General features: G+C 50.0%; 1 protein-coding gene across 2 annotated transcripts in view; it reads right to left on the reverse strand.

The window, feature by feature from the left end:
• DPYSL2 (dihydropyrimidinase like 2) overlaps positions 1-18847 on the reverse strand; it is a 131075-nt gene that overhangs the window by 82091 nt on the left and 30137 nt on the right. The window contains exon 1 of one of the 2 annotated variants that reach the window (XM_012540554.3): positions 1913-2211. The exons of the other annotated variant lie outside the window; for it this stretch is intronic. Within the exon in view, the coding sequence (XP_012396008.1) occupies positions 1913-1951 (39 nt within the window). The 5' untranslated portion in view covers positions 1952-2211. Of the gene's footprint in view, positions 1-1912; positions 2212-18847 lie in introns of those variants that run through there. 2 annotated transcript variants of the gene reach the window in all.

Raw genomic sequence — 18847 nt, forward strand, 5'->3', positions numbered from 1 at the left:
TGCATCTGGTTCTCCTCCCTTCTCCCCCTCCTTTCTCCCTGGAAGGAAAGAAGCCCAAGATGGGTGTGCCCTCTGGGCCCGAGGAGCAAGGCTGGCTGGGGAGGCCGGACTGGCAAGGTGAGCTAAGGCCCCGCAGGGAGAAAGGCCCAGAGGATGTCCCCTCACGGAGCATCCTTCCGCCGGGGACCGGTCCAAGGCCTCCCCCTCAGCCTTCTACACAGAAATCGGTGCCGGACTGGAGAAAAACATAGAGTTACATAACAATGACCGCCCTCCCTCCCTCCGTCCCTCCCTCTCCCGCTCCCCCCCCCCCCCCCCCCCCAGCTCACTCAGGGATGCACACCACAAGAGCTGGCAAGATTTTTCCAGGCGAGGACGATGGGGGCGGGGAGGGGGCAAAAATTCTTCTCTGGGGCTCTAAACTCCCGACGTGGATTTGTTTTTGTGGTGATTTGTAAAAGGAGGGAGGGAAGGGGAGGGGGAGGGGAGGAGGAGGTAGCAGCGGCAGCAGCCGCCGCCGACAACAGCAGCAGCAGCAGCAGCAGCGGCCGCCGCAGCATCCTCCCACCCTTTGTCATCATTGTTTTCTGCGGGACTGGAGGGGACGGGAGCTCAGGGGCCATCTGTTCTGTTCAGGCTCGGGAGCAGCGCCATTCCCTCCGGACAAACACTCGGGCGCTGTCCCCCGCTTCCAGCCGCTGCCGTTACGGCGAAAGCCCCTTTGTATGAGCCAGGGCTGGCGGGCGGGCAAAAAGAGGGCAGCTTCCTTCGCACTCGCGGGGGCAAGGCGGGGGAGGGATGGGGAGCTCGGGAACCCAGGAGCCCCGCCAGATCACTAGCGCCAGGAGAAAGAGCGCCAAGCCCAGGGAGGAAAGAGAGGGAGAGACGGAGGGAGAGAAGAAGGGAAGATACGGGATCGGGGGGAGAGGGATTGGGGAGGGGAAGACAAGGATGGGAGGAGAGAGGGAATGAAGGAGGAGGGAAAGAACTGAGGGGGAGGAGAGGGAATGACGAGGAAAAAAAGAGAATGAGAGGGAGAAAAGGAATGGAGGAAGGAAGAGGAAATAAGGGGAGAGAAAGTGGATGAGAGGGAGAAGAGGGAATGGGCAGGGGGGGGGCAAATGAGGAAGGGGAAGGGGAGAAAGAAGTAAAAAAAGACAGGGACGAAGGAGGAGGGAGAGAAGAAGGGAAAATGCGTAGGGAGAGGAGGAGAGAAGAGAGAAGAAGCAAAGAGGAGGGGAAGAGAGCTCATAGGGATCGGGGAGAAAAAAACGAAGGAATTAGGGACAGGGAAGAGAGGTAACAAAAACACGTCGCGGGCGGGGGAGGACGGGGGCCCCACACCAATGGAGCCTCGGAGCCCTGGCTCTCCATCATCCTCGCTCAGCTTTGGCAGCACGTCCCGGGATTTTCCCCCTCCATCCTTCTTCTGTCATTATTTCTCTGCCTTCGTCCCCATCACCCACCCCGCCCGTACACACACCATTCTTTCTCCGGAGAGTAGGATGGAGAGGAGGGGGGAGGCTGACACCTTTTCTGGGAGGGGGAGCGGGCTGGCGGAGCTCCCCGCATCGCTCCCCGCCCGGGCCCCACGTCGCCCCACTGCAGCCCCCGCCGGCGCCCGGGCACTGGGCCGGGCATCCCTCCGCTCCGAACGCCGGCGCAGTCAGGGGCCGGAGCATCCCCGCCGCCCCGGGCCACCGAGGGCCGCCTGGGCCGGACGGGGCTCGGCCCCGAAAGCCAGAAATCTTAATGCAATTAAGCTCCGTGCTTAAAGCCTTTGCTCATTCGCAGATTAGTCCTGGGGAGGGATCCTCATTAATCTCTTCCCCCGCTCCCGCCCTTCCCTCTCCGCGTCTGCTGATCGGCTGCCGCACAAAGGGCGCCTGGCGCTCCCCGGACACCCACTCACCGTGATGCGCGGGATGTTTTTCTTCCCCTGATAAGACATCGCGCTCTCGCTCGGGGACCAGAAACCGCAGGGAACTGCCCGCTCGGGGTGCCCAGAAAGGAGCCCGGCTCTGTGCGAGATGCAGGAACGGGCAGGCGGTGCGGAGGCTGCTACCGAGGGCACCGAGCGAATGCAACCCCGCGCGCTGTCTGCCCCTCTTTCTGCCTCTGCTCCCAGCCCAGCCCCGGCTTAGAGCAAAAGAGAGAGAGCGCGAGAGAGAGAAAGAGAGAGAGAGAGGGAGAGAGGGAGGGAGAGGGAGAGCGCGAGAGAGCGCGAGAGAGAGAGAGATGGGAGGGGGGTGTGCGGGCGTAGAGACAGCAATAAAAGCCTGGGTTCCAGGCGGATTCCGCGGCGCATGCGCCACCAACCACTCCCTTTCCTCCTCGGCAAAAGCCGTCCGCTTCGGCGGGGGCGGGCGCTGATTGGCTGAGGCGAAAGGGATATGCAAATGACTAAGCAAGTGGTGCAATGAGGGGCTGGGCCCGGGAGCCGAGCGAGGCCCGGGGCTGGGGCGGTTAGGGACTAGGGCTCGCGCCAACTGCAGCCGCTGCTGCCGCCGCCGCTGCCGCGCTCGCGCCGTCCCGCAGCCCCTGCAGCTGCAGCATCCCCGGGGCAGGCTCTGCAGCGCCCTGGGCGGGGAGGCCCCTGCCAGAGAGGGGGGAGGGGAGGAGCGGTATCGGTGCAGAGGCGCACGCGGCGAATGGGCACACGCGCACGCACGCCTCTCCCGCGAGGTTGCGGCTGCCGTCCGTTCTCGTCCCCGTCCCCGCGTAGGGTGACTGCCGCAGAGCCAATGGCCTGGGCGGACGGCTGCAGGAGGGGCCGCGGCGACCCAGCCCTCCTCCCTCCCTCCCTCCCTTCCGGGAAGGCTCGCGCCAGGGGCCGGAGCCGCCCCGCAGGGAGGGAACGGGGCACGAGCCGCGGGGGAGCGATGCAGCAGCCGAGCCACGCCCTGCGCTCTGCGGAGCCCCCAGTGCGCGGGGATGCTGCGGCCGGCGTGGCGCACCAGCTCTGGGGAGGGCGCGGAGCATCCAGGGAGGGCGGGGCTGCTCTGCAAAATGCAAAAGCGGGGGGCGGGAGGCAAGGAGGGGGGGCTCCCGGCAGCCGTTGCTTGGCAGCTGCATTTAAAAGAAGGCGAGGTCCTCAAGAGCCTGGGGGCGGGAGACGTGCCAGGGGAGGCTGGGCTGCAGCCAGGCTGGAAGGGCCGAATGGAGATGCTGCTGCTGCAGGAAATGCCCCTCACCCAGCCTGGAGTACGGGGCCTTCCAAGGCCGGGATCCCGCCCGGGGTGGCCCCTCCCACACCCAGAGTTCTTTATTAGGGGCCATCGGCTCTTTTACCGAAGAGAAAACTGGGGTCCAGCTAAGGACGGTGGCACTGAAGTCGCCCAGCAAGCTGGGATTGTGAGCCAGGCCTTTGTGGCATCGGGGAAAGGGAATGCCCTGAGGCCCAAATGCTGCCCCGAGGCTTCTTATTCCCTGGGTGTCCTTGGCAAGTCTGCCTTAGGTTGCGGCTCCTCACCTGTAAAGATGGGGAGCTAAGCTAGATCCTGGCAGAGGCCCCGTGCAGCTCTCAATTTATGGCTCCAAATCTAGACCCGAGGGAAGATTTTCCTCAGCTCCAGTCACCCTTCACCATTCCTGCAGTCAAGCCAGGGGCACTAAAATACCCTGCAGGGAGAAGCCTGGTTGGCCCCAAATCCCTGAAAGTCCCCAAAAGCTCACCTCTCTGATCCCTCTTCCCCAAAGCAAGAAGCAGATCTGAGGAGGGGTCCTAACCACCCCCACCTTTCAAGGAACTCCCAACAGGTTCAAATGGAAAGACAAGGAAGGAGGCCTCCAGCAGGCAGCCCAAAAGATAGAAGGTGGAAGTACTGGGAGGAGGAAGGGCAAGAAGAGAGGAAGGGAAGTAATCATTCTCCCCAGTTTGCAAGGTAGGGAAACAAAGGATCTGCCCCACCCCCCAGTCAAGATCAGAAAAACTATCTGGAGGGACTCCCATAGTCCAAGATTTTCAAACGGATGCCTCTAGTGACCCAGGGAGGGAAGCAGCTTTAGGGGCCTTTAGTTTAGCTGCCATTCTTGGGAAAAGGCTGGAGAACACAGGTTTGACAATAAGATGGCCTGGCCCCAAACACAAGCAGACTCCCTCCTTAGGGATGGTGGGGCAGCCTCCTATAGGGAGGAACTAGAGGCTTGACTTTGGGGCCAGAGGACCAGGTTCAAATCCAGACCCTGCTACTTCTGACTCAGGACAAATTATCTAACCATTCAGCTGCAATTTCAGCTGTAAAATGAGGACTTTGGATCAGAAGAGCTCTGAGGTTCTTTCCAACTCTGAAGCTCTGATTCTATTATTTAATCCCAGCCTTTAGGTGACAAGTACATGAAAATCATCACCATGGGGAGGGGGGGTCTTCCAGGCATTTCAGTATTTACATGGGCAGTGTTGTGACTAGGAAATCAGAAGGGTAAATTCAACTTGGGAAGAGAGGCAATGAGGTTGAGAGCAGATATTTCCATTGTCAGGACACAGACTGACCAGTGGGGGGAGGGGAACAGCAAAAAAAAGGCCACAAGATGGCCACTGTAGAATTTGCTTCGGGAAAAAGTGATAGAGGCAGAAATAGAGTAGGATAGGGCTGGAGTGGACTTGGGAAAACTCACCTGATGTTTCTGAGTAGGTACCTGCAACACTGATGCTGAAGAAATGGAGTCCTCACTAGAATTCAATGCATTACTCCCTTGGATGTCAGCACCCTAGAAACAGCCCAGGTCACCTGCCCTAGTTACAGTTCAGTACATAGATGGGCACATAGGCAGGTCTGTACGATAGATATGATAATATCATCCATATAATAATACATAAAAGAGGTACAATAAGCATATTCCATTGAATTGCCTGGAACATCCACCCTAGCCTAGCCTGCTACATAACCTTCCCCAGCTGAAATCTTGCAGTGGGTTTCTATCCTCCCACTAGATGCAGTCTTCCCACATATGAAAAAAAAGAACCCTCCTTTTAACTAATTAGTATATGATTAGCAAAGCCCTTAACTCCTGCCCTTTGCAGACAGGCCCTAAACATGTCACCAGCTCAGGAAGCATTTTGGTGCCATTCTTCCCTCACCTGACAATTTTGCCAACAGCCACTCCTCTCTGCCATCTTACAAGGATGCCTTTCTACCATAGTAGTAGAAAGACCATTTGGACTTGCTTCTTGCTATATGTAATTTGGGGCAAATCACTTCCTTCGGCCTTAGTTTCCTCATCTGTAAAATGAGGGATTTGGACTTGATGAGCTCTAAGGTACTTTCCAGCACTAAATCTCTGGTCATAAACCTCATGGGACTCTCTCAGAAAGGGAGAGGAAGTCCAAGAGGAGGTCATGGTTCAAATTTTATTTGAAAGCTAGGGCAGCTTGCTCTGGCTGGAATTATGTTCCACTGCCTGATAGAGTAACCTCGAGGCCCTGCATGGGAGAATACATGCTCATAGGTCGACACAGGTTGAGTTAACTTGTGGATCTGGAAGATAATGTGGGAGTCTTCTCCTTCCCCCACCCACCAGCTGCCTGACATCTGGATTTCTCTGCAGAATTGCCTGAAAAGCTAAAAGCAAAGTGAGGTAGTGTCAGCAGATTCTGGTGTCAGCTAGCAGGAGTTGAAATCCCAGGCTGAGGAAGCATAAAGAGCCCTCCCTCACCACCTGGGGAAAAGCAGTATTTTTCAACCAGCACTATTTTCTCTTTGTCCTTTTAAAAGATCTCCTAGTCACAACACTGCCCATGCTTTAAAAGCATCAGAGATGTCATCAACCAAATCAACTGTCACATGCAAATTGTTCACAACAGAAAGTTCCCATCAACCCCGATAATATCTTTTGCATTCTCAAAGCCTATATGATTTCTATTTACAAATTCTAACAAATGTGTTCTCTTCAGTTTTCCCCATATTATTTCTTCAATCATTTTTCATTGGAATCAAATTGAATCCCTAGTTATTCCCTTAACCTTGGAATTCTATTTCCTACCTCCACACCTTTGCATATGCCATCCTGCTTGCTTGCAAGGTACCTGAATGTGACCTCAAGTGCTTCAAGTCTCTCTCTCCTCAAAGGCTCAGCTCAGAGCTCCTCCTCCTTCTAGAAGCCTTCCCTGATTTCCAAACCCTACTGGTCTTCTCTCTCCCTTCAGTTTACTTTTTATTTATTCATCTGAGAACATATTTTCCTCCAGTAGAAAGTAAATCCTTTAAGGTCCAGAACCATTTCATATTTGCCTTAGCCACAGTAAGATTACTTGTTTGGGGACTGTTTGTTCTTGTTTTTGGTTTTTCATTGAGGAGGGGATCATTGTAGCACTAAGATGTCATCAGTGTGGGCAATCCCTTCAAGCAATGTCGGTAGTCTAGAACCTAGAACCCTTGATTTGGCCAGAATCACGTGATAGTCTGTGTCAGAGATGTCTAGACTCTAGGGCTTGGGGACTCTAACCACTCTATAACGCTGCTTCCCAGTAAGTGATTAATAAATGGTAAATAAATTTAATACCTCCTCCACTCAGGTGCTTCTGCACCTTATGTTGATATGCAGATGAGCCCAGCTTCTAGGTACGCCAGTGGAGCCCAAGCTTGAGAAAACTACCTGGAAAGGCATCTGTGATCCAATCCAGTCAGTATTTATTTAGCACCTAGTGTGTGCCAGGCAACTATGCTAACTGCTGGAGACCCAGAGACAAAAATGAATAGCCCCAGACCCCAAAATGAATAGCCCCAGACCCCAAGGAGCTTAAATCTTAGTGGGTAGAGGGGAATATCCATACAGATAAATACAATACATACTAAATATGTCAAAAAGATTTGGGGGAGGGATGATTAAGTGCCACAGTGAAGAGAAGACTAGGCCTAGAGTCAGGAGCACCTGAGTCCAAACCTGGCCTCAGACACTTACTAGCTATATGACTCTGGGCAAGTCACCTGACCCTATTTGCCTCAGTTTCCTCATCTGTAAAATGAGCTGGAAAAGGAAATAGCAAATTACTCCAGTAAATTTGCTCCACACACACACAAATAGAGTCATGAAGAGCCAGACATGAATGAATAACAATTACCAATAGGACACCTGTTTGACTCCCAAGTATGTTGTTTATCCTCAACAAGTGTTCCCCCACCACCACCAAGTACCTCATTTCCTATCCTGGGCTTAGGGTGCTTCATCTGTAAAAAACAGGGGATTAAACTAGGCAACTCCAGAGTCCAAGTGATAATAGATTGGAAGCAGAGAGCATCCAGTCTCATTGCCTCATTTTACAAATGGGGAAACAGACCCAGAGAGATTAATGACTTTCCCAAAAGTTTGAACCCTGGTTCGTCTGACTCAAGTGCAATCTGCTTTCCACCACACCATGGTTATTCCACTTTCAACATTAGATTTTTATGTTCAAACTGTAGAGGGAGGAAGGGAATCAGAAGCCCTTGGGCAGGAGGTGGCGATTAAGCTTAGCCTTGAAGGACAGATGGAAGAAATGCCAAAGGAGAGCATCCAAGGAACGAAGACTGCCCTGTACAAAGGAAGTGAGTCAGATGGGATGTTGTGGACCTCAGAGAAAGGAGATGAGTGTTGTTGAAATGTAGAGTGTCTAAAAGACTCAAGTCTAGTCAACCTAGAAAAATAGAATAGAATCAGAGAGTGAAGAGCTCTATAGGCCAACTAATTTTATGTTGGAAGCAATAGAAAGCCACCGAAGCTTCTTGAACAGGAGAAAAATATGGTCAAATCTATGCTTTAGGAACAATAATTTGGAGTACCGTCCATTAGAAGTGTCATCTGAGGAACAGCGTGGTAGAAAGGGCCCTTGGTTTGAAGTCAAATCATGTCCTTATCATCAGGAGGACCTTGAATAAGTCACTTTAAGCATTCTGGGACGGTTTCTTCATCTGTAAAATGGATGCAGAGAGGAATGAGTGAAATGGTTTATAAATTCCCTTTATGATCTTGGGGTCACCCCAGTTAAGATTAGAGACTCACCAACAGAGGGGAATCCTGGGAAAGGAATGTTCTGAACACAAGTAATTCATGGAAACACACACATACACACACACAGAGGCTTTCCATATCTGTGATGGAAGCAACCAGTCCAGTAAAATCCAGATCCTTTAAACATCAAAAACTTAGAGGGGGCTGGGATCTGAATTAGTTCAATCCCATTAGTTGCAAAATCCAGATTCTTGGCTGATAAATGGATATCAGCTACCCATTTGCAGATGAAATGACTCAAGATTCCCTTGAGTCATTTATCTTGAGTCATTCCATCTATAAATGAAATTCGCGCTGGCTTCTTCAGACAGACTATGGACCAGATTCTCCCAGTGTTTTCTGCCCTCTAGCTCCCAGCCCCCAACCCTACCTTTCAAGTGGAAAAGACTTTCCACTTCATACACTAACTGACTAAAATCTGCTGTGCTTTGTGTCAAAAGAAAAAGACAGCTTGCTCTAACACAGAGAGTCCACATGTTGGGAGTCACATCTGTGTTCTGGACCTGGTCCTAAGGCCAGTCATTAGCTATGTGATCTCAATGGAAATTTCCTTCTTATCCTTAGGTCTCAATTTTCTTATCTCTATAAGGAAATTGGATTAGATGAAAACTCCTAGAACGACTAAAAGACTTAGGATGAGGTTCTGCTACAGGGGACTGGACTGGATGATTTCTAGAGTTTCTTTTAGTATCAAAGGTCTCTTATTCTAAGATTTGTTATTCAGAAGTACCGATGGAAGTATAGAAGCCATGGGACCTGAACGAGCGTTCCCTCTCATAACATACCCAGTAAGTGGCCGTCCCCTGTTGCGGGAGGGAGAATCCATCACCTCTCTAAGCAGCCCATGTTGCTCTACTAGCTAAGAAGCCAGCCTTGGCTTGGAGGCTAAAAGTACTTCCTTGCATTTTCCACTCTTTGCTCCGGTTGGTGGACAATAAGCAAAAACAATTGAAACCTGCCTTGTTCCATGCCACAGAGTATGACGATCAGAACTTGGGGAACCTGGAAGATCTTAAACAATGGCATAAGGGGCAGTTAGTTCCATAAGAAAGTTACAAATGCAGGGAGAAGGCTAGATATAAGTTAACAGCATCGGTTATAACGGATCAGCAATGTTACTATTTAATTGCTTCGCTCAGGGTTACATTATGCTGTATCTTCCCCTACAGCCTTTGCAGTTGACCATGTGATCTCATGCTGGCAGGGACAGGAACAGCTTGGTTCGGGCTCCTGTTTCCAGTAAGCCATGCCCTCCCGCCCTCTGGTTTTCCCGATTGGCCACACGCAGATCATCTCTACCTCTAGCTCAGAAGGGCTTTCTGAAGTGCTAAGAGCAAGACTTTTTAAAATATTGATAGGGCTAATGGACAGTCGATCAAACTTCAGACACCTAAGCAGGAAATGCTGTCAGGGAGGTTTGGGTTTACATCTGAGAAAGAGCTAAAAATAAGAACAATGATAATAATTTTTAAAAGCCCACAAATGTTGCAATTTGAGAGTTCGGGTGTGGTTTTGGATGCTGCTGCAGAGTTTAAAATTACTGCAACAGCAAAGAAAAAGCTCCAGTGTCTGCAGTGTCTAAAGCCAAGGGCACAGCTGAGGACACTTGAGATTCGAATCGTTCCATTTTTCTGTAGGTGAAAAGGGTCACCTATTCTGGGACTCCAAATTTCCAGAAAATACCTAAAGAGCAGCAGCCAATACAACTGAAGCCAAGTTCAAATTCTGAGTCTGCTATTTATTACCTGATTGACTTTAGTCATGTCTCGTCTGCCATTTCTCAAAATGAGGAGGTTGACATTAAAGTCACTGACCTTGAAGTTAGGAATACCTGGATTTAAATTTCACAGAAGACCTCACTACATATGATCTTAGGCAAGTCACCTAACTTCTCAGTGCCTCATTTTTCTCAACTATAAAGAGGGGTGTCTTGGGACTTGATGACCTCTAAAATCTCCTCTAGCACTATCTTAAACTATCTTGCTTACCTAGACCTACCTTTCCTATTCACACTGCATTCTTTTATCTTTCCTACCTTCATTTTTTCTTCCATTTTCCTTAGCCCCCTCATCTTCCTTCCTTCCTTCCTTCTTCCTCCTTCCCTGCTTCCTTCCTTCCTCCTTCTTACTTTCTTTTTTCTTTCACTTTTGAGACAATAAGAGTTAAGTGACCTGCCCAGAGTCACTCAACTAGTAAGTGTCTGAGGCCATATTTGAATTCAGATCTTCCTGAGCCCCCACTCCAGTGCTCTATCCACTATACTACCTTCCTGTCCCCTTTTTTCTTTTTTTCTTCCCCTTTTCATTTTCTCTCCTTTCTTTCTCTCCCTCTTTCTTTTTTATTCCTTTTTCTTTCTTTGCTTTCTTTTTTCTTTACTCTTTCTTTCCTCCCTCCTCTCCCTCTCTTCTTTCTCTCCTTTTCTCCCTCTCTGCTTTTCTTCCTTTTCTAGATATTTTAAACTTAACATTATTTTTTTACCCAAACCTTCAAATCCCTTTAGGGCCCAAACCTCCTTCCCCTCTCCCTTTTCCCTGGCTTTCCCCCCCCCATTCCCATTGGCAAATGGATTATGAATGCCAGGAAAACCCAGTATTCTAGCATTTTTTGAAAGACCCGGAAAGGTTTCACAGTGGGCCAAATTTTAAAAGCTAAACTCTGTCCCCTTTTTTTTCCCTTTTCTTTTTCCCTTTCCTCAAATTTCTTTTTTGGCCTAAATTCCCTCCTTTTCCTCCCCCCCCGGGGCCCCCCAGAAAAGGGGGAAGGGGAGGCGAAGGGGAAGGGGAAACCACAGGGACGGCAAGGCAGGGATCCCAAACAAAAACCAAAGAGGAGGAAAAACAGGACAGCCCAAAAAGGGGGAAAGAGACAGCAGGGATTTTGAGAGGAAAAGCACACCAAGCAGAAGAGGGGAGACAAAAGCAGAAACCGAACAAGACAGCAGGAAAAGAAACAGAGAGGAGAGAGGAAGAGGGGAATAACGTGCATTCAACCTAATTTAATTTAGTGAACTATTTCTTGTCTTTCCTACATGTGAAACATGGTCCAGGAAGCTTTACTTTTCCCATTTTCTTCTTTAAAGCCCCGCCACTAGCAAAGCCATGGAGAAAAGGGGAGAAGGTCCCCTGCTTTCCAGGGAAGAAATGTCAAACCCTGGCCAGAGGGGCAGCAGAACAGGCTGGAGGCAGGGGCAGGGTCTCCCAAGGAGGCGCCCCAGTCCCAGAAGGAGGGCGAGGGATGAATGGGGTCCGCCTGCAGGGTTCACCCCACGGACCCAGCCCCAACTGTCGGGTCCCGCGCCCGGACCGGCCTCCCTGCAAGGGGACCGGGCCGAGGGAGCGCAGGGCTAATCTGACAACAGGGTCCCCAGGGGAAACAGGCTACGGCCAGGGCGGGGGCTCAACGCTGGCGGTTCAGAGACAAGGCCCCTGCCAGGGGCGGGGACAGGAGGGCATGCAGGACATGGGGCGGGAGGAGCGCAGGAGGGAGAAGGCCGGCCCAGCCCTTTTACCCAGCCGCCGAGGCGCTACCAGGCATGTGAAACCGGTGCCCACCGGGCAGCCTTTGGGGCCGGCCATCTTTCAGCCTGGCCGCTCGGGACGCGCTCAGGGAGGGGAAAGGGAGAGGGCCGCCCTCCTTCCAGGGAATGCGCCAGCGGCGACAAGACGGGGGAGAGGGTGCGGGGAGGGCTGGGGCCGATGCGAGGCGCCAACGGCCGTCCAGAAGGAGGGCGCGCTAGGACTGAGGGGACAAGGGAGGGCAGCCACCGAGGGAAAGGAGGAGAGGGGGGAGGGAGGAGGAGGGAAGGGAGAGGAGGAGGGGAGGGGAGGGAAGGAAGGAAGAAGGAGGAAGGAAGGAAGGAAGGAAAAGGGGGAGGGAGGAAGAAGGAAGGGGAAGGAAGGAAGGAGGGGGGGGGAAAGAGGGAGAGGAAGGGAAGGAGGGAGGAGAGGGGGAGAAGAAGGAGAGAAAGGAGGAAGGAGGGGAGAGGAAGGAAGGAGGAAGGAAAGGGGGAGGAGGGGGGAGGGAAAGGGAGGGAAGGGGAGGAGGGAAAAGGAGGGAGGAGGGAGGGAGGGAAAGGAAGGAGGAGGGGGGGGGAGGGAGGAGGGAGGGGGGAGGGGAAGGAAGGAGGGAGGGAGAGAAGGGGGGAAGGAGGAGGGAGAGAAGGAAGGAAGGGGGAAGGAGGGAGGAAGAAGGAAGGAGGGAGGAGGGAAGGGAAGGAGGAGGAAGGGGAGAGGGAGGGAGGAGGAAGGGAGGGGAAGGAGGGGGAGGGAGGAAGAGGAGGGAGGAAGGAAGGGAAGGAAGGAGGGAGAGGAGGGAGGAGGAAGGAAGGGAAGGAAGGAAGGGAGGGGAGGGGAGAAGGGAGGAAGGGAAGGAAGGGGAGGAGGGAAGGAAGGAAGGAGGGAGAGGGAGGGAGAAGGAGGGAGGAGGGAGGGAAGGAAGGAAGGAAGGAAGGAGGAAGGAAGGAGGAAGGAGGGAAGGAGGGAGGGAGGGAAAGGGAAGGAAGGAAGGAGGAGGGAGAGAAGGAGGAAGGAAGGAAGGGAGGAGAGAAGGGAGGAGGGGGAGGAGGAAGGAAGGAGGGAAGGAAGGAGGGGAAGGAAGGAGGAGGGAGGAAGGGAGGGAGGAGAAGGAAGGAAGGAAGGAAGGGAAGGGGAGGAAGGAAGGAAGGAGGGAGAGGAAGGAAGGAAGGGAAAGGAAGGAGGGGAGGGAGAAAGGAAGGAAGGAAGGAAGGAAGGAAGGAAGGAAGGGGAGGGAGAAGGAAGGGAGGAAGGAAGGGAGGAGGGAGGGAGAGGAAGGAAGGAAGGAAGGAAGGGGAGAAGGAAGGAGGAAGGAAGGAGGAGAAAGGAAGGAAGGAAGGGAGGGAGAAGGGAGGGAGGGAGGAGGGAGGAGGGAGGGGAGAGGAAGGAAGGAAGGAAGGAAGGAAGGAGGGAAGGAGGGAGGGAGAAAGGGAAGGAAGGAAGGAGGGAGGGAGAGAAGGAAGGAAGGAGGGAGAGAAGGAAGGAGAGAGGAGGGAGGGAGGGAGAGGAAGGAAGGAAGGAAGGAAGGAAGGAAGGGAAGGAAGGAAGGAAGGAAGGAAGGGAAGGAGGGAGAGGGAGAAAGGGAAGGAAGGAAGGGAAGGAGGGAGGGAGAAAAGGAAGGAAGGAAGGAGGAAGGAAGGAAGGAAGGAGGGAGGGAGAAAAGGAAGGAAGGAAGGAAGGAGAGAAGGAAGGAAGGGAAGGGAAGGAGGGAGGAGGGGAGGGAGGGGAAGGGAGAGAAGGAAGGAAGGAAGGAAGGAGGGAGGGAGAGAAGGAAGGAGGAAGGAAAGGAAGGAAGGGGAAGGGAAAAGGAAGGAAGGAGGAAGGAAGGGAAGGAGGAGGGAGGGAGAGAAGGAAGGAAGGAGAAAAGGAAGGAGGGAGGGAGAAAAGGAAGGAAGGAAGGAAGGAAGGAAGGAAGGAGGGAGGGAGGGAAGGAAGGAAGGAAGGAGGGAGGAGGGGAGGGAGGGAAGGGAGGAGGGAAGGAAGGGAAGGAGGAAGGAGGGAGGGAGGGAGGAGGAGGGAGGAAGAGGAAAAGGAAGGAAGGGAAGGAAGGAAGGGAGGGGAGAGAAAGGAAGGAAGGAGAAGAAGGAGGAGGGAAAAGGAAGGGAAGGAAGGAAGGAAGGAAGGAAGGAAGGAAGGAGGGAGGGAGAAAAGGAAGGAAGGAGGGAGAGAAGGAAGGAAGGAGAAAAGGAAGGAGGGAGGGAGAAAGGAAGGAGGAAGGAAGGAAGGAAGGAAGGGAAGGAAGGAGGGAGGAGAAAAGGAAGGAAGGAAGGAAGGGAGGGAGAAGGGAGGGAGGGAGGAGGAAGAAGGAGGGAGGGAGGGGAGAGGAAGGAAGGAAGGAGGGAGAGAAGGGAAGGAAGGAAGGAAGGAAGGAGGGAAGGAGGGAGGGAGAAAAGGAAGGAAGGAGGAAGGAAGGAAGGAGGGAGAAAAGGAAGGAGGGAGGGAGAAAAGGAAGGAAGGAAGGAAGGAGGAAGGAAGGAAGGAAGGGAGGAAGGAAGGGAAGGAAGGAAGAGAGGGAGGGAAAATGGAAGGAAAAGAGAGGAAGACACAGAGAGAGAAAAAGGAAGGAAAGGAAGACAATAATAAAAATCCTAAGCTTTAGATTGAGATGTGATCTCCCAGTGACCTAAAAACCAAACACCCGAAGGCCCCGTCCAGGGCCTGACTCATGCACTAGACTCCTCCCTCCTTCCCTCTGGCCCTCACAGGCAATCTGGTCCAATCCATTCATTCTCCGGACAAGTGTTGGCCTTAGGAGATGAATCCCAAGTCACGGGTGCCCAGCAAGCAGGTTCCAAGTTCCGTCGGATCCCTACTCTCTCCACTCTCCTGCATCATCAGTGCCCCGGCTCCCCACCCAGAGAATCTTTTTTATCCTCTAATCCGTAACTTTGGCTGCATTCATAGGATCCCAGAGGTAACCTGGCTCTACCCCGCCTCATATGTGAACAGAGAGGTCAAGTCATTTGTCTAGCATCACACGGGTAGCAAAAACGACTGGATTTGACCCTAGATTTTCTGACTCCAAATCTGGTATTCTTACCACTCATCATCCCCATTCATAACCTGTAAGGTCTGGCCCTCCCACTCCCAAGGGGTCCAGCTCTGTCTTCAAAACTCAGCTCAAATCTCACCTTCTGCAGGCATTTCCTGCTTCCTCTTCCTTTTCCCCCCCATTCCTAATTTTTTAAACGGCAGTCCATTATAGGTTTGTGTATATGCTAGTATATATTATCTAAAATAATCAACACAATATGTTATATACATATATATTTAGTTATTTTGGCAGTTGATCTCTTTTCCCCCCAAGGCAATTTGGGTTAAGTGACTTGCCCAGGGTCACATAGCCAGGAAGCCTTAAGTGTCTGAAGTCCCATGTGAACTCAGGTCCTCCTGACTCCAGGATTGGAGTTCCATCCACTGCACCACCAGCTGCCCCCCCTCAATGTTTATTTCTTTAGAAATGATTCCTGAGGGAGGGGTGTCATTTCCTGTATTCTTAGAACAGTAACACAAGAAGCATTAATTTTTGACTTCCGCCCGCCTTTGTGACAGGAAACAACACCATTTTATTGTTTGGTTTTTTTGTTTGTTTGTTTTGTTCCCCTCCACCTTTTGCAAAGGAGCTCAATGGTCCTTTAGTGTTTCCTTTGGGCCTTCCTTATGGCCCTGCTCATAGGCTCTTTCTTTAAGGCCATCTGTGGGGCAACGAGGAGGCAGATGGCACAAAGTGGCCCTCTTCACCCAAGTGCTGCCTAAGCCAGATTCAGGCGTTTGAAAAGACAAAATAAATTAGAAAGGAACATAACCAATGAACTCTGGTTTCTAAGCCATGGTAACTGCAGGATCCTTGTGTATAATTTAGTTGTGTGTCTATTAGAGTTTGACATTATTAGGTCTCAATTCAGAATCAGGAAGACTGATTTCAGATCCTCCCTCAGACTCTTGCTATTTATATGAACTCAACAAGTTCTTCCCTCTGTTGTCTCAGTTTTTCTGCAAGGAGTTCCCAAAGCTGTGGCCTAATCTATGACTTTAAATCCCACCACTCTGCAACCCTCAGTTTTTAAAATCGGAACTCTGGGAAGCCCGCGAGCTGAACCCAAACCAGGTCTTCCTGCCTCCAAATCAATTTAAGCCACTCCCAGTTTTGCAATAATAGGGATAATTCATGCCTCCTTAAGCAGAGATAACCACAATGGAGGAACCAAGAAAGATCCTGGAAATAATTCTCCCAAGTCCTGGGTTCAAGATGCAGTTCTATTGTAACCAATTCATCTTTCTAGTTTCTGCTTCCTGCTCAAGAAAATGAAGGAGCTTAACTAAGTCACAGTCCCTATGATCCTTCCAATTTCAAGACTCCATGGCCTTCAAATTTCTTCCATGGAGAATAAATAAGGCAAGTATTTTACAGAGGGAGAAACTGAGTCACAAAAAAGATGAAATAGCAAACTAAGGTAGCCTACCTAGAACTGCCTTCCTGGAGTCTCATGCTCCAGGATGGTTTCTTTATCTTCCATCATTCCCCCCAAACTCCTACCCTCTCATCCAAATCTCTGTTCCTTCAGGGGTCAGCCAAGTCTCCCCAGGGGAAATCTGAGGAACTGAAATGGTTAATAATGACTTAATATGACCCTTTCCCAGGAGCACTTGCAGTTTTAAAGAGGCTGATGGTTAGCCCAAAGAAATTAATCTCAATGGAACTTTGGGGGTCAGACACAACTTAAGCAAAGAGTTAACCCTAAAACCAAATGATGGAGACAGCTTCTCACTAATTTTCTTTACCGAAAACTGGTCCGGCAGGAAAAAGGAAGTGAAGAAAGCCAAGGATTTCCTATTCTAAAGCATGGGATCCTGGAATCATAATGGACTGAAGCCATCTAAGTCACTCCATTTTATATATGAGGGAACAGGAATACATGAAAGGTTATAAGACAGTGAAAAGATATAAGCCACAGTGAAAGATATAGATGGAATTTGAACTTGGGTCCCTGTACTTTGAATTCTACACATTTTCTTTCCATTTCTTTCCATTGTACCACATTGTCTTTTAAAGCTCACAATAACCCCATAAGAAAAGTAATGCAAAAATTCTAACTCTTCTTTTACAAATAAGGAGCCACGGTCAGAAAAATTAAGTTACACAGCTAGTAAGTATCAGAGCCAAGATTCAGTTCCAGGTCTCCTCACTCAGGACTAGAGATTCAAAAAAGCCCAGAGCAAACTTTCTGCCTTCACCTACCTGAATGGCAGAGCAGGAAAGCTACCAAGTAGTGAAAAACTCCCAACATCCCTCTTGTTTCATTTCTTAATTTAAAAAATCATAAATTAAGTGAATGGACCAGATTTGGTGGCAGTATATTATCAAGGCTCCAACTAGTGAAAATAAAACTTCCAAAGACCAGGTTCCCTCTCCCATTGGGAATAAAAAGGGAAGCCAAAATATAGAAGGTCTAATATTCAAGGAAAAGCATGGTTTGGTGTAAGACTAAAGAGAGCACTCAAAAAGTCATAATTACTACAAGTGTGACCCTCCATTACAGCCCTTGGATACTGAGCTGTACCAGACCTGTGAAAATACAGCAAAAGCTCATTAATTGGAACCCCATTCATTCAGAATCTGTGTTCATTTAGATTGGGGCAGGACTGCCAATGGAAAAGGGCATCTTCACGTACCAGATAAACAAGGAAAGAGAACAGAAGGGATATACCTAAAGGCAAACAGTAGTCGTGCATTTTAGAAACACCAGTTTACCCATAATTCATGTGCTGATGACAGTCTCCCTCATAGCAGTCATTAAGGTGGGATAATACTCAAAGCTAATGTATATATGGGGTTTTATGATCACAAAGGGCTTTACATACATATCATCTCACTTGAGCTTCAAAAATCACCTTGGGACTAAGCTGCTAATGCAGAAAATGAAGCTGAGACTGTGATCTCACAACTAATAAATCTCTGAGGAGGGAGTTAATCCAGGTCATGATCTGAAGTCTAGAAGACCTGAATTTAAATCCTGCCTCAGATACCCACTAGCCATGGGCAAGTCATCTTCTTTCCTGGTTTGTCCTTCAGCCTTTCATCTGAAAAGGGTGATAATAACACCATTGACTTGCCCCAGCTACTTTAAGGATCAAATGGGGTAGTGTTGGTAAAGTGCTTTATGAACCTTCAATCGCTATTGAAATACTAGCCATCATTACTTTCAACACTGATACTCAGCTGGTTAACACTTGGTAAATCCAGTAGAAAATCGTCATATGAACTGAAAGCCTTGAAACTACCTGGGAAGGGGGAGGGCGGGCTGGGGAGGGTCTCTATAACTGAGATTTTTTATACATTTAGGATGCTCATAATCACCTCTACCACCTGTCCCCAGTTAGAACAAATGGGTGAGCCTCTCTAGTCTTGAGAAATAATAGCTGTCTTATTATGTACCTGCCTTTAATGGACTCTAGGGAAATCCAGGTGTTTGTTCAAACAGATGAGGAACTATTTTACTTGCAAATTATCCTCTTGGTGTTACACCAGTTATTTGCATGGGGTGGGTGGCACGCCACATTATTGCAGTGCCAACCAGGAAAGACATTACTTTGGAGGTTGAAGCAGGTGCCTACAATTCATTGGTTCTCCAGGTTAATTCTGGGTTGGAGATTGGTTGAACCGTCTACCTTATAGAAAGCCCCCAATCTGAGGACCTGGTTTTGGCCCAACATCTGAGAACCTTCAAACTCCCTTTAGATAAAATAGAAAGCACGTTTGAAAAACAGATTATAAATCTCTCACAGTCTCTCACAGGAAATAGGACATTCAAGCCCCAATGGGTTCATCACAAGCATTTTTAACCCAATCATTAAAGCAGGTCCCCTAAGGACCTTTACTAGACAGCATGTAGAATAGCCTCAATCAGGTAAAAAACTGAATATTCACTAAAATCAAATCAAAGCAGGACCCAGAGCACCTGCTTAGATTGGGGTCAAGTTCTCTATTAGGGTTTGGAATTGCAGTTTTTTTAAGTAAAACTAATATCATTTGATTGACAAAGTTGTCAGTTATCGGAGAGGGTAACATCGCGAAGGGGCAAAGAAATGAAGTTTCTGCAGTCCTTAGTGAGCTCAAAGCTCAAAAACAGAAGAAGTTACCCTGGAATCTTGTTAAAACATGATATCCCTTCCCATCCCCTGAACTCTGGCTCTGCCACTTATTGCCACTCTCTGGGACTCAGTTTACTTTTCTGTAAAATAAGATGGCTGGACCAGGACTCCCCTAAAGTTTTCTCCAGCTCAAAATCTCTTATCCTATGTTAGACTTTAGTCAACTGTCATTAGCTACTAGGAAAAGAGCATTTAAA

This window comes from Sarcophilus harrisii, chromosome 2, assembly GCF_902635505.1.
Source record: "Sarcophilus harrisii chromosome 2, mSarHar1.11, whole genome shotgun sequence".
Taxonomy (NCBI): domain Eukaryota; kingdom Metazoa; phylum Chordata; class Mammalia; order Dasyuromorphia; family Dasyuridae; genus Sarcophilus; species Sarcophilus harrisii.